Consider the following 16,482-nt stretch of genomic DNA (forward strand, 5'->3'; position numbering starts at 1 on the left):
GATATTTGTGGGTATAAGGAAAACTTTTTTCCTAATGAGGACGGCCAGGCGGTGACATAGATTTCCCAGGGAGGTGGTGCAGTCTCTGTCCTTGGAGGTTTCCAAGACAGGACTGGTAAAGTCCTGAGCAACCTGGCCTGACCTCCTCCTTGAGACTGCTCTGAGCAGGAGGGGTTTGACTAGAGACCTCCTAAGGTCCCTTCCAGCCAGAATTATCCTATGATTGAGTGTATTTTAAGAAAGTAGGAAGATAGATGTAAGGGCATTTCCTGTGTAAATCAGAAAGCTGAAGTGTTCGCATTTCTAATTTGCTGATCAAAGATATTTCGTTGGTTTTGGTATCAAATGGTAACATTTTCATTGTGGTATAAAGGAAGCAAAAAAGAAATTGAAAATGACAAAGTTAAAATCAGTCAAATATATAAAAAACCTCATCAATTTCATTGGGAAAAAAAAGAGGAGTTAATACATTTTATTCCTGCAGAGATAGTTGATGCAATTTTTAAGATAGAGTTGGTTAAGAAAGTGAAATTCACAGAAGAGCTGAGGTGGGCAAGGACCTCTGGTATAGTCCAACCCTCCTGCTCATGCAGGATCAGCTAGAGCAGGTTGCTGAAGACCATGCCCAGTTGGGTTTTGAATGTCTCCAAGGATCGAGACTCCACAACCTGCCTGGTCAATAAGTTGTAGTGTTTAACCACCCTCAGGATAAAAAAGGTTTTTTTTCCTGTGTTTAAATTAAATTTCTTGTATTACAGTTGGTGCCCACTGCCAAGTTATTCTACTCCTCTTCTGGACCATAAGACTGTTTATTGGAGTTTAGTTTGGCATTTAAGATGAGGAACTCTTGTTATGACTTTTCACCTCTGTGAGAGGAAGAGAAAAGTCGTTATCTAAGATGATTCAAAGAAAGTGGATGCATTGATACTTTAGCAGAATCTTCTCTTTTTTCTCCTTTTTCAAAATGCACGTGCTAGTACAATATTTGTCTTCAGTAAGCAAAACACACAAAAATAAATATACTTAAAAGTTGTTTGATTTTATAGATTTGTAAAAATTCTTGTTCTGTTGTGTGCAGTTCTTTGTAGGTGACTGTGGATTATAGACTTGACTGTAGACAATGGAATAAATCTAAACCTTTAAATATCTTCACTAGCTAGCAATTCTGTGTGCTTTTAAGAAAACTAACTTCTTAACAGTCTTACTGTTGATAAACTGTGAAGAAAACTGTGTGCACCTTGAGAATCTCATGAAATTTACTCTTTCCTCTTTAATCCTTAGGTTAAGCAAGGTAATTTAGTAGGACAAGTAAATCTATAAATCTAGTGACAGGAAATTTGGCACCAGATCCTTTCTTATAGCTCAAAAATGTTCCTGTTTATTATATAGTTTGAGCTCTTGCCATGTTAAATAGAGCTCCATATCTGTATCTTTATCTTGATCAATAAGCACGTATTCAGTGTTTTCTGTAATAAATGAGTAGCCTGTATGAAAGACTACTGTGAGTCATAGTGCCTCCCAGAGACTAAAAAGATGTGGGAAAAACATCTTGTGGTACTCCAGGAGAGATCTTTTGGATTGAAAAATCTTGTTTCTGTTGCAGACCAGCAATCACCTCCTTGGGCCAAAGCCGTTTCCCCTGGACAGGTTGTTGGCAATATTATATAGTATTGTGGACAACAGAATTGCTCCAACCGCAAATATATTTTCCCAGGTGGGTGTGTATTTACTGTCTTTGTTTCCTTTTTACTGTCTGGAATTTTTCAAAGGGATTTGCATTGTTTTTTGTAAGCCATCATTCTAATGAAACGTAACGAGAAAACAACCACAACAGTAATTTAACTTAAAGACTCAGAGTAATATTTATCTGTATTACTAGCTGTGAATGCAAGATTTTATCTGTGTAATGGTCTGAAACCTTCTAATAGATAACTTTTTCCTGATCCTGGACTGTGATCTGTGTTGACTAGTTCTTTGGCTTCTCATGGAAGTATGTTAGCCTGTTTGCATTTCCAGTTAACAGTGTGTTTCACTGTCCTGTGTCCAGAATTAGTCACCTTGTAACATATCGTTACACAAATGTAGTGATGAAGAGGGAGCAGAGGGAAAAAATAAGGTATTTGCAGGTGAAAAGTGTTTGCTGTGATACATGTATCTTGGGGATAATGTTTTTCATTTGGACCAACTTTAACAGTTGCAGAGTAGAGTTGGTGTCCTGTTTCACTAGATGGCAGCATAACTATAGAGTTGAGTGGAATTCGGTAAATCTAGAGTTTTCTTGAGACCTCTGGGTTTTTTAAAGTGTAAATACCTATTCTGTGTAAGTAAAGATAGTTTTCCGTTACCAACTTGATTCTTACATCTTTTATGTCCGCCTTAGAAGATCTCAGTTTCTTCCCTGCTTTCCAGTTGTGCTTAACTTATAGAAATATTTTCTACCTTTCTCTGGTAGGTCTCAAATTTAACCAGGGATTGTTTAAATCTGATGTCTGCATTCATATAAAGTTCTAGAAAACATATCCTCGAGATACCTAAACAATTTTTCTACTGCTTTAATCATCACTGTTCACACGTTTGGTAAAATTCATCTCCCAAACTTGTAGACTAACCAACCATAAATATAGATATTATAAAATCAGGCAATCAAGGTGGTGAGGAATTGTAGTACCATATTTAATGAGTGACATGTGAGTATCTTTGTTAGTAGTAGTGGGGACCCAGGTGCTTTACAGATGCACAAGGCAACTTACACCTTCACATAATGTTTTCACTTAAACTTCTTTAGTTTAAGGTTGTTGTATGATCTGAGACATGAGAAATTATTAGACAACCTCAAAAATCTGTTAATACAAGCATTTACCTTTTTTTGTAGTTAGGAGAGTGATTTTTTCAGCTTATAGTCTGCACCCCTTTGAGTGGTCAGTGGATTAGCTTTCAGAGGGATTCAGGAAGTGGCTGAAAAAATCAAGTTTAGACACATTTATGCATCCTGTACTTGTTTCTTGCCTTTCATCCATCACCTCACTGCACCTCAGCTATTTACTGTGCTTTCAGAAGGACCCCTAACTCTGAGTATTTCAAAGCTATGTGAAGTTTCCTATGGGCAAATGCCATATGAAGGGACACTGAAGAAGGTGGCTTCTGACCAGCCTTTGGATGACAGCTGCAGCCTTGCAGCTACTTATAGCAACTTTGGAGTACAAAGATGACAGGGATGTTAGTGTTGATAAAAATGAATAAATTTGGGCAGCTGTATCAACTCACTTTTTGTGTCTGGCTAGTGTAAGATGTAGCCTGAAATAATCGCTTTTATATGAATGTTGTGCTGATTCTTTAATTCACTGCACTGTGAAGTCTGTTGAGAAGTCTGTCAGTCAAGGTATTGGTCACACCCCTTTCCTTACAGAATGTTACAGGTTTTGTGTTTTGCTCTAGGTAGTGCAGTTTTGATTTAAGACACAAAAGTGTTGAAGCTGAAACTCAGAATACTGAGGCAAAAGGTGGTTGTCTTGTTTAATGATATTAGTTTATCAGCAATGGTTGATCTAGGTTTAGTTCAGTAAGAAATGGAGTCGTATGTGACTGTTACAGAAACTCGGGAGAAAGAGAGATAGAATCCAAGTAATGTTCAGATTGGTTTCACTTGTGCCCTAAATCTACTGATGATCCACCACGTAGGTAGGTACTTCGTGTTTTAAGCCTCCCTTCCTCAACACTGTCAATGTGATCTTCCAAAGAAATTTCATTTTTAAGATTGAAAGAGTGCAACCTTTAAGGTGTAAGATGAAAGAACAGGCAAGAAGCCAAATAATTGACTGTCCAACCGCAAATGTGAAATTTAGAGCTTTGCCTGAACTCTGCCAGTCTCAAGGAGCAAATTTTGGTTTACTTTGTTCAAGTAATGCGAAAGGGAATGATGATGACGAGAGTGGGAGCACTATGTAGAAAAATTTGTGTGTAGAATGTTGGCTGTATATTCTCTTATTTTTGGTTCCCCAAAATATCGTGGTATACTTAAGATGCGAATGTATTAGATAATAGAGTTTTACAGTGTATTTTCAAAATTAGTATGTCTGCATGTTTACCGTACATTCCAGATGAGAGAACAAATGTCATTATTCCAGTGCACAGTTAAGTACTACTGAAGGCATAGTTTGTGCGTGGAGTGTAATTCCCCTTTAAACTAAGTTGCAGAATTAAAAAATTCAAATAAATGCTTCTTTCTAATTTATAATATACACTAGATGGCAGTGTTATCAAAGAATAGCTGTAATTATTTTTCTGAATACCTGCAGATTAAGCTATAAAGATATAAACCGATTGTATTAAACCTTAACTGGGTTAGGGCAAAGAGGTTGAAATTAAATCTGTTTATACTAAAATAAAATTTTATAAATTTTAAAAAATATTTTTAATTATTAAAACTTTTTGCATTAATTTTTAATTTAAAATTATTGAAATGTCTAATATAAAGTAACATAAAATACACCAGAATTTAAAATAGATTTTTGAAGTACTTTACTCATAATGTTTAACTGCATTTTTTTCTTGAATAGTTTAAAACCATTTATATCCCACTGATTTTTGTCAGTAGTTATTCTGTAAATACATTTTTCAAATAAAGTAAATGTGTCGGAGATGGGTTATCCTTAGCAGTATCAATTCATTTTGCTGTTAGATACTACAAGCTTTTATTTTCTTGTTTGTATGTACAGCATGAAAATAATCCTTGAATTGTGCAAAAGTTTAAAATGTTTTAAATAAAATATTTGGCTTCTTAACTGATTCAACATTAATTTCATGTGCTCTTTAATTTATAAACTGAAAGGCTGTACATGAACCAAATATTTATTAATTCTCCCAATGTACTGTCAGGAAATAGCATGCCTGGGCTTTAAAGTTGATTAACAATTTCAGTCAAGATTTAAGAAGGACTAGCAGCTGCTATAAGATCTGTCATGTTGCTGATTTAGTGATATTTCTTATTGCGTCTTGTTTCTGTGCAGGATTTCTATTCATATGAAAATTCTGGTTATTAGCTTTTCAAAAATGAAACTTTTATGCTAATAAGCAGAAAAATTTCAATCTTCTGTTTAATGCTACTGATTATTGAAAATGTTTCCTTTTTACTAAACAGAGCTTCAACTTAAAATTTGAATCTTAATCTAACTTTTGCTTTTTGATGTTAATTTGTCCTTAAAATGGTCTCATACTTTTTTCAAACACAAAGTTAACGTGTTCCTTTCAGAAGAGGGATCTTTCCAAGTGATACAAGGCTAAGTTTTTCCTGCTGTCGCTTCTTGCTGTAATGGGGTTATATGAGAAAGAATTGGGCTCATTCATTTTGTCTTTCCTCACTAATACAGGTGAATAGCACTGGGGAAAAAACCCCAAACGTGAATTTCCACTAGTGCAAATGAAGATTGTTTCAGTTACTCCCTTAAAAGCTGAAATTTCTCTTGGTTTTGTGCTATTCTTAAATAAAATGTCACACATCTGGTGCGGGTTGTTTGGGAGGAAGTTAAAGTAAGATTTTTTTTTTTTTACTTAATAATTTTAGACTACTGATGCCAATACATATGTGGATATAGGTCTATATAAACTTCAGAAGTTTTCAGTACTCCTTTTCCTCCAGAATACATAATGTTTTCTTAGTAGTTCTAATTTGTCATGATACTGTTTTTTAACACATTGTGTGTTACCATAACATGTAACTGAATTTGTTTGAATTTGTTTGCTTTGGTTTTAAACCGGTAGACAGCAGAGGTGAAAGCACTGTTGATTTCTGCAGCCATTTCAGAGGAAGAATCTTTAAATGTTCTTCTTCAGGTGTACTTTTGTGTAATAATTTAACAGATTGAAGATGGATATTACCACCTCCACTGGGCAGTTACGTTCCGTGCCTGGAACAGAACTCACACAGTTGATGTTCTGGTTGGATAGATGGCTAGGTCAAGAGTGTGGCTGAAGTATTTTAAAAGATAAAATGTTATTTTTAATGATGAAAAAATGCAAATGCACTTTGTCATGCAGTCTGCATCCTACAACAACAATAAGTCATAGGGTTTCCTTACGTAGGTACAGCAGTTGATGCTTTTTCAGGCTGAGGGAAAACCAGGAGTATGTTTTGTGTGCCCACATGGACCCACTGTGCAGAATATGAAATGTGCGTTGTGTCTAAGTGCAATTATTACAGAAAGGGGGGATACAAAGAAACTTTATAATGCATACCACAAGTGCATTTTGCAAAGGTTTGGACAGTCTACTCAGTTCTGGTTTTCGTAGAAGAATGGTGTTTCATTTTAGGTTTCCCACATTTAGACAGAAATATAACAGTATTGTCTTCATAAAAATGTGCCTTAGTATAGGACACGAGTTAATTTATGCAAGAAATGTCGTGCAAGAATTATCAGCACTGATTTAAATTAAATCAGCTCATTTTACATTGAAGGGAACAAGGGCTGTTAATTTCGTATCGCAGCCAGTAAGTAAGTAGGTATTTTTGTTGTTACAATTATGGTTTACGTACCGAAATTAACCAATACTTTTTCCTCTACTAAAATGATTTTTCAATTGCTTCTTCAGATCAGTTCCATTCTCCTAACCATTTTTCATTTTCTAGATGTTTAACCTTGCTTCTGCTTTCTTGTGAAATCTGCTTTTCATAAGGAGGGTTGACTAGATCTACTTGTATTTTTGAGCTATGATTTTATCTTTATTAGATAAAATGGAATTAAACACTTTGTCTTACATGCTTGCGTATTTTATTCCTGTTAATACATCCCTGAATGTTTGGAAAGACATCTGTGCAGAGAGACGTGATAATTTCTCAGAATATAGTAAGAGCTGAAAATTACTGAACAGGTAACTGATCAGTCATTTCGGTTCTGTTTGCATTTTCAATGTAATGCATTCAAGTTAGACTGTTAGGTCATCTTAAAAAAAGTTTAGTCTCTATTTATGTTCAGAATCAGTCTCGGTTTTACTGCTACTCATATTCAGCAAATGTTTTCAGGTAGCTGTATAGTTAGAATTCACTTTGGTTATAGTGCATTTGAAAACAGATTTCCGCAAAGGCTATTTATCTCTGTGGGTGTATGGTGACACATCAAGCATCTTACACATCGTAATCTACATTTCATTTCTTACCTGTTTAATACTGAATCTCAGAAAAGCATTTTAATTTCCCTAAGAATACCACAAATTCCTAAAACTAATGTTATAAATGTGCAAGAATTTAGAATGAATGCTAACAAACTTAAAATTTTACAATCTGGCAAAATGATAAACAGCATTGCAAACTGTTGGCCACACAGCAAGAGCTTTTTATCTGAAGTTAGAGTAAGTCTGCAGATATGAGATTTAGTGTGTTAAGTGCCAATATGATATGGTTTTATTAGAAATAAACAAAACCAGTGATGTACATGCTTCCAGCTGGAGGGAGCCAGAGGAATACAATTTTCTTTAATTAAAATTTTTTCTAAAAAGTACCCTTTGCTGGAGCATAAAAATCTGAGAGGTTTTTTTTTTTTTATGTCTTGCTTTCTTGTCTGCCTTACATGAATAGGTTAAGGAATAGCTAGTACTATATATGTAGACTGGAACAATATGCGGTAATTTACCTGCAAGATTTCTTGTCCCTGTCATGTTAGAAGCATACTTTATATCTTTCTTTTTCAGGTGAGAGTTTTATATTTAAACTGCCTTTTTGTATTTTCTAAATTGCCAGCTATGGTAAAGTTCTGATTGCAACATTGGAGAGATGTCTGTTTTTTAATCTCCTTATTTGATGACGGGTTTGCTTTTTTTATTATGGCATAGCCTTTCGGGACACCAGATACCCAAAACACGATTGTAGTGCTAACTCTGTTAGTGCGTTTTGTTAGATCCCCTTGATGCAGCAACTTTGATAAAGAAGAACACTGTCAACAGTTTTTTCAAAAGGAAAACGCTGTAATTGCTTCCACAATCTCTGATTGTGTTAACATTTGAAAACACTTAAGATTTCGGTTCTACACTTGACAACTCTTGGCAGAATGAGAATTATTCATTTTTGCTAGATCAGCTGTTCCTGTGTTGTGTTCCAGCCTTCCTTGCTGTTGCAAGGACTGCGTGTAGGAACGTTTTATATCTGACCTGACTACAGTGTTTACCACTAATGGAATACTCTCCATTGAAAAGTGAGCAGGTAGGTGAATTTACAGAGAAAAAAAGGCTGGTTAAAAGTGTGTTGTGCTAGGCTGTTTCCTGAGAGGTCTACTTACAAAGCAAAACGGAGATGAGCAGGAGCCCTTTTTTATCTTTATCTGAGTGTGTGAAAAATACAGAACATGCTCTTGTACTGGTTATACAAGTAGATTATTTTTTTGTCATTAGTCTTTTTGAAAACAAGCAAAATGCTGGAAAAAGGAAAGTCCCTACTGATTCTGCTATTTCTTCTATGAAACCACTTTGCTTCCTCTTTACTGTGAAAGTTCAGAGGTGTTGTGTTTGTCTTTTTGCTGGATAACCGGGTAGAGCCAGTGCTAAAATTTTACCTGTAATAATTGAAAAGTTTGTAGCAAACATCAGCTACGTAAATGTGTGGGATGTCTTCTTGGTAAAATATGTTTTTATCCTATTCTCAGGTGAGCTTAGCATTCTTCATGACTGAAATTCATATTGCAGTGAGATTTCTGTTTTCTTGTTGAGTGCTTAGAAAAAGGTTTTTAATCTTATAGATAACATTACAAGCTAGTTCAAGACATAATTACAGTATATCGTGCATCTGAATTTGGATAGTGTCTTACTTTACTTTATGCACCCATTAAGCAGTACTGAGCAGCAGTACCTCGAAATTACGTAGAGATTCAAATAGTTGTATACAAAAATGTTGATATTATATTTGAATAATTCTTTTATATGTTGTTAAAATGTTGAATTTTGAGTATTAAGTAATGAACAGTCAGAGGTGAGATGATTGTAAAAGTCACTGTCTCTTGGGGTTGGTTGTGTATATAGATTTTCTTAAATTTTGTTTCTGGGATATGAGCAAACACGCTCTCATGTATTTCCCTATTTTTATAACTTCCTGAGTTCTAGACTTGAATTACAAGAGAGGATGTCATCAGCTCCTGCCCTGTTGATTTAATTTGCAAATGACTGTTTGCATTTCACTGTCCTCCTCTTGCTTCAGAGGAAAGTACATAAAATTACACAGCTTAATCCAGTCTGGCCACGGGAGTTGTCATCCCCAGAATGGTCCTGCTATAATTTTTTTCAGGGGTGAGCATTTACTTTCACAAAAAAATTGGAACTGGATGGAAAAGGTCTTAAAAGCTTATTTTTTTTCTTTTCTTTTTTCTTCATGAGAACTATTAAGATTTATGGTATACCTCTCTATCTACTCCATCAGAAGACCTTTGCTTCCTAGCCTCCCAATGACAGGAATGATGGAATATAAACCATAGACTCTGGGGTTGTCTCATTCTCATTACTGGTCCAAATAAACTTCCCCCAGTTTCAGTGCGAGTGGAGATACAGAGACACCTCTAGCCAGCACAGAATATTTGTTAGTCTTATATAATGTCTTGTACAGCATCCATATATAATTCGTATATCCCCTGCAGGTTTCTTGTCCACATGGGTTTGTAATGCAGCCTTTTGATCCTGTGACTCCATGGTTGCCCGTACCTGGAAGATTTTTTTATACTGTTCGAGCAGCTTTCTTAGCGATTGGCAAATTTCTAGCTGTGTTTTTTTGATAAGTTTATATTATTACTGTCATATTTGATCACAATGCCTATATTCTTTTGTATGTGTATTATGCATCAGACACACTTTATTTTGCTAGATCAGTCTATTGATTGGAAAACACAGTCATCTATTGATCAGTACTCTGTTGATTTCCAGTAGCTTTGGGAAGACGGTGCTAAGAGGTAATAAGTTTAACTCGCATTTACTTATTTTCTGTTATTGGTCACTTGACTAATCAGGCAGAAATTCATGAGCTGAAATGGGAACTTAGTGTGATGCAAGCATGGTGACATAGGTTAGCACTTTAGCACTGACTGTGGCAGCTTGAGACATCCTTCTGTTAAGCAAAAGGAAAGGAGAAAACATTACTTACTTTTAACCAAATAGCTGACTGTTTTGGCTTTTTTTTTTTTTTAAGTCTCAGTATGGCTGTGAATAGAAATAAAAGTATTCTTAGTTCAAGTAGTACTTTCTGATTAAAATTGTGAAGAAATATGCTTGATTCCTTGTAATTTGAGTTGATACAAGAAAAGTCTTTTAGAAAAACTAATTATGTTTGAGCTGTATTAGGTTGTTTGACCTAGTTTGATCTTGTTTTCATTTTTTGGGCTATACTGTTAACACAACTTTACTATCTCTTGGGAGGCTTTCTTAATCAAATTCTATTCTATTCTATTGGAATTCTTTCTTTTCAGTAATTTAAGGTAGAAAAATTGTCTTGTTTCTGCAAAGAGCTTCTGGTAATAGTACCCAGCATGGCAATTAATCTATGTCTTAAAAACACTTAATGTATTTAAGAGGTCAGATTGTTGTGAATTACTGAAAACCAGGTTTATGGAAGAAATTTTGGTTATGACAAGGGAAAGGCTATTGAGAGGGAGGGAGCAAAGACTTCACATAAAATTGAGTTTATCAGGAAGATAAAGGGAATTCCTAAATTTTTTCTGTTTTATCTGAAAAAATTGACTCATTTGAAAACTTTCTTGCTATTTAATCTTATTTTTTTATTTTAGTAGCATCTCCCTAAGAATTTGCAGCCTCATATAAACCAGTAAGTAGCTATATGTTAAGGCCTTCTAAAATATCTTTACCATAAATTTGTAGTTTTCAAATATAATAAAAATGTGATTTTGAGGTAAGCATGCAAGTTTGCTACAGCAGTGATGAAGAGTTTTATATACTCTCTGAATTTGTTAATAATTTTCACAAAAAAAAAGTTCTTGTGGCCCTAAGAACTTATTGTTATATATTCCTTTGTGCCCTTCACATGTTTCAGTTTGCATGGTATCTAACATAGGGAATGTGTAACATCAACCAACAGTTTCTCTAACTTCTGTTCTCTTGGCGCATTATTTGTAAACAGTATTTGAAGCTTCAAATTTTAACTTATCTGTGAGAATGTGTTAGTGTATAAAAGAAGTAAATATGAATACATGAAAGATGAAACAGTTTCTCTCCTTCCAAACTCTGTCCTTTCCATCTGTTTCTTTACATACTTATTTAGAAATTGGTTTCATGTACTTAATGGAAGGAACATCATTTAATACTTCAGGAAGAGATTTGCAGTGTGTTTACATCAAGCAGTTGCAGCTGAAGCTTGTTAGTGATTGCCTCCCAGATGAAAAAAAAAAAATTCTTCATTGTGGTACATGAACTCCTATTGTTTGGAGATAAATAATCGGCTCATCTCCTCTTTAGGGAAGAACAAAGAACATAATAGTACATCTGGTTCATCTGTTAAGACAGCAAAGATTAATTAAGCGAGTACTGCACAACCTCTCTTGATAACATATATATCTAAAAACAGCCTGTATATGATAAGTTTTTTAATCACTTTGCTTTAACCATTTAGTGTATGCACATAATCTGTTCCAGAATCACAGGCTGTTTGTAGAAATAAGTTAGGATGCAATAATAAGATAAGGTAAATCGGAGAATTAGGGTAGAGTTCGTTAGTTCTCTTGCAAATCTCTTGTTTTAAGATGAAATGGCTAGAAAGAAGGTGTTGAGCCCCTCAGGTGACATCATTGATACTCTTCAAAAAATTTTATCTGTCTCTTTCTTAAAAATGGATTGGCTGGTTTCTCTGACAATTTGGATTACAACCTGTTTGGGGGAGTGAACTGGCTCTTTATTGAGCATTTTTATAGAACCTGACTCAGTCAAATACAATTTCAAAACTGGAGCTAGCCCTTGTGGTCAAATAGTTATGTTGAGTGTCCCCATAAGACTACTCAAGGCCAATTTTACCTGCTTTACTTTTTGCTGTCATTGTCTTTTAGCCTAAACAGCTTTACTTGATCCTTGGCGTTTACTTCGGCAGGGTTGTAAGGACACAGATATCCTGTCAAAATCTTAGTTTTGCAAACGTTCACTTATTAAATGTGTCTTTTACTTCCCTGCACTTATAGTATGAATATAATTTCAGCTTCAGTAATGGCACAAAAGGTGGTTCAGAATCACTGGTTGAAGAGTTAGCTGTGATTTTATGTCCTTTTTACTGATATGCTCCTTGGACTAGTTCTGATATGGTCCCCATTCTGCCCCCCCCCCAAAAGAAAAAAGTGCTCTTACATCTCCCTGTTTAGACTATGTTCTCTTTAGGTGCTTACACCCAAATATCACTTCAATAAAGATGATTTTGCTGTATCACATGTGAAATAAATTTGTAGCATTGTATCTGTACCAGTGATCCCTTCCAGTTTTTGATGAGGTTGGAAAGTACCAATGCTGTGTACATGTACAATGTTAGAGCACAAGGTAGCAAAATGGTACTTAAAGAATATGTTGGATCACCTCCGTGCGTCTTTGTACTGTTTCTGCCCTGCCAGCTGCAGTCAGTTCTAGCTACTGACTTACTACTTGACATCTCTCCTCCCCCAAAGACCCTCTGCTGCTTTCTGTGTTCATTTGATAGGGGATAGCGCGGCTTGTGACAGTATCTTGGACAAAAAAGAAGCAGCTGCATTACAGTTAATTTGAAAGAGAGGATTTCAAAATATGAAGCTTGTTGACAAAAGAATGCCTCTTGATAAATGAGGAGCAGTTAAGAATGGACATAATCTCTCTTTTCCATCTATGGAAATTAAAAGTGGAAAATATTTGGGAGGAGTAGTGTGGAAAATTGACAGCAAGCTTGTGAGTAAAGCTCACTTACGAAGAGTTTATATTCTCAGTAAATGTTGCAAATATCGTTTATTTAAAATATGAAGAGTGACAGAATAAGAAGCGCAAACAAATCCTACCATGGGCTCAGACTTGGAAAAGTTTGGATCACAAAATTATGTTTTTAGAAAAAAAATCCTGTGATTTTTCTAATGAACAGGTGAATATGCCAAGCTATTATTATTATTGTTATTGTTATTATGGCTGAATATCTGAAGGTGCATTAGGTGCTGCATAATGTCTCTGTCCTTACAACCTTATGTTTTCATTTCTCACATGAGGTGAAAGAGGGCAGGCAACAGAAGAAATCATGTGATTGTTTTGGATAACGTTGGTTTTAGCTATATATGTGTCTGCACAGTAAAAGTATATCTGAGCTAGTCACTCAGTGTGCTTTTCTAGTTAATGTTGAGAAGTAGGCATGTGGAGATCATACCATGCACCCTGATGTAGACATGAGCATTTAAAGCCGCTCTGTTTATCACAAGTTTTAAAATCTATATTGAACCATGTCCTGATGTACTGATTTTGTGCCATCAACTGAAAATGGTCAAGACAGCCTCAGATGCAAATATTTGCATTGTAGATGTCTAAAGGTATTCTATCCTGAAGGACTAAAAAGCGTGTTCTTCATATTGACCAAAAAGGTGTTTTTTCAGTAATTATTCTGAATTGCTTGTAAAACAAACAGAAAAACCCACCATCAGATATCCCTTCCTGGATGTCATGTTCCTTATCAAAATGTTTGCAGAGTGGGGGAAATAATTGATGTGTACACATTCCCACTAATTCCTCATGAGGATAAAGTTGGCCAGTTACGCTGCATTGTATACTTGGGAAGAGCATGCTCAGGGTTGCATTGCATGACTGGCAAGCTGGTGTTGGCCTTGCCATCCCTTTTTGCTGGACTGCTTTTGACTTATTCCTGAGAACAAGTGCTGAAATGCTGTATTTTCAGTGACAAAGTTTTCCTGGTAGAAACTTATTTAGCAGAATTCTGTGGTGATGATCTGTCATTTTACATCCTTGAACTGTATTTCTGTAACAGCAATTACAGAACAGCGCAGTGTCTTGTGGAAAATGCTCTGAGTGATATTTTTCTGTATGATAAAGCCAAATATGTCAAGAAAGGTATGATCTCTTACCTTTGTTGTTCTGAAATATGAAGAGGCAAGGTATAACCTCTGCAGGTGGAACTCATAGAAGAATTACCAAAAAATGGAGGGACACTCAGTTATTTACGTTTAAGGAAGTGTTTTAGGAGTAAAATTTGAAAATATTACTTAGCTTATTCAGAGTGGATTTTTTGGGTACAGCTTAACAGAAATTAAAAATTGGAATATTTGAAGGCAGATCTGGTTCAGATGCACAGATGCGGATCTGTAAGTGTGGTTCACTAACATGTAATGGGGCAACTTTAACTTCATTCCAGTGAAGGTCTGCTTCCCAGCTGTTACCCATGTAGAGAAAGATCTTTAAAAAAAAAATTAAAAAATCACAGTACCAAAATTTCTGTATTTTAATCTTCAAATTATTGCCTTATCTTCTGAACAATATTTCTGAATATGATTATAAATTTAAATATGTTGCCATTTCTAACAGGACAGGATGCTAGGTCTACATAGCAATTAATGTAGGACATTGAAAGGCATCTTTCAGTGTGCAGATTTTTGCATACGTATTTTTTTTCCTGCCTCCTTGCCTTCATTAAGTGTATCTTGAAATCTAATGCAAATGAAGAGTAGGAAACTCATAATCCTTTTAAAAACATATTAAAACATTCCAGTATGAGGAGTAGAATTCTCCCCCTCTACTCTGCTCTTGTGAGACCCTACCTGGAGTACTGCATCCAGCTCTGGATGCAGGAAAGGCATAGACATGTTGGAGCAGGTACAGAGGAGGGCCATGAAGATGGTCAGAGGGCTGGAGCCACCTCCCAGATGAGGACAAGCTGAGAGAGTTGGGATTGTTCAGCCTGGAGAAGAGAAGACCCTGGGAAGACCTTATTGCAGCCTTCTAGTACTTAAAGGGGGCCTATAGGATAGATGGTGAGGGACTTTTGGTTAGGGAGTGTAGTGTTAGAACGAGGGGTAATGGTTTGAAGCTCAAAGAGGGTAGATTTAGGTTAGATATTAGGAAGCAATGTTTTATGGTGAGGGTGGTGAGGCACTGGAATTCATGTTGCCCAGAGAAGCTGTGGATGCCCCATCCCTGGAGGTGTTCAAGGCCAGGCTGGACGAGGCATTGAACAACCTGGTCTGGTGGAAGGTGTCCCTCCCCGTGGCAGGGGGTTGGAACTAGATGATCTCTAAGGTCCTTTCCAACCCAAACCATTCTATGATTCTATGAATATACAGACAGAACATCTGTGTCTTCTGAAAGGTTCTGTATTCAGACTCTGGTTAATAGTGAATTTATAAAAATAGGAAGGGTGGTAGCTGGAGTATTTATTAAAAGGCATAGATAGAGAAGGTGAAGACCCAGACTGATCTAGTGTGATAATTCAAGAGTGCTGGAGTTGTTGTGGACAATCTGTGACCTACATAAAATACACAAGAAGGTGTTCCATGTTCTGGATATCTAGGCAAGAGATATGAAAGAGAACGTCAAAAGATGAACTAATGTATTATATACATTAAAAAATTTTGCTATAGTTGATACAGAGAGTAAACAGATTGACTTAAGAGATTACCACACAGACATGAGAAGAAAACTGAAGACTGTTGTTGCAAAATAATCTTTTCCAGCCTTTTTTATTTATTACTAGCATATGGCCTAGGAAGACTTTTGCAACAGATATTTTCTAACCTCTAATGGATGCATAACACTGATGGTGTAGAGGAAAGCTTTTTAATAATTTGTGTGACTGTAGTGTTTGTGAAAGATGCTAGACTGACAGTCTAGAAGACTGGGAAACTGAAGTAATCTGTTCTGATTCCCTGAATATGTATAGCAGGGGCATCAGTGGCATTATTTCTGTGTATTGCTTTTTAATTGTATCCTGAAAAAGCTATCTTTTGTTTTTAGCTGACTGCCTAAAGTGACAAAGGCTTGCCATTTAACTTCATCCTTGATACTTAGCTGTTACAAATGAGCTTTTGACATAGGTAAGCTTTTTGTTTAAATTATCAACTTGTATCATAAAATGCGATCAGCCACCAGTAGAAGTAGTGGAGGGGGAAGGATGGCTAACAGGGAACACGTGGTAACTGACTGACTGGAGCTGTTGCATGGTAGACTTGTCTGTCGGTCAACATTTGCTTGGCCTGCCTTTTTCTTTCCCTCTCGGACAAAGCAAAAAGCATTGAGACCTTGCTGATTTTAACCTTGTGGTAGGCATTTTATGGAACTAGCCTGTGGAGTGCTATTTGACCACTTAATTTAGCATATTTTCTGTGCAGCCGTGACCAGAACCAGACCTCTTCTTAAAAACTGGAAGAAATAAAAGAGGTGCCGAGTTAGCATGGCAGTATCACCTTAGCAGAAAATAAATCTCCTTTTATCATCTGTGTGATTAGATAAACACCTACTCAAACCGATATCTTATTCTCATCTCCCATACCAAAAATAGTCCAAATTTTA

The 16,482-nt window shown here is 35.9% G+C and overlaps 1 protein-coding gene across 1 annotated transcript in view; it reads left to right on the forward strand.

The window, feature by feature from the left end:
• ORC5 (origin recognition complex, subunit 5) overlaps positions 1-16,482 on the forward strand; it is a gene marked incomplete at its 5' end in the record, with an annotated part of 67,902 nt that overhangs the window by 26,060 nt on the left and 25,360 nt on the right. Inside the window, one exon of the mRNA XM_010083106.1 lies at positions 1,604-1,714. Coding sequence (XP_010081408.1) covers positions 1,604-1,714 — 111 coding nt within the window. The remainder of the gene's footprint in view (positions 1-1,603; positions 1,715-16,482) is intronic.

The sequence above is a fragment of the Pterocles gutturalis genome, unplaced genomic scaffold, assembly GCF_000699245.1.
Source record: "Pterocles gutturalis isolate BGI_N339 unplaced genomic scaffold, ASM69924v1 scaffold19225, whole genome shotgun sequence".
NCBI lineage: Eukaryota > Metazoa > Chordata > Aves > Pterocliformes > Pteroclidae > Pterocles > Pterocles gutturalis.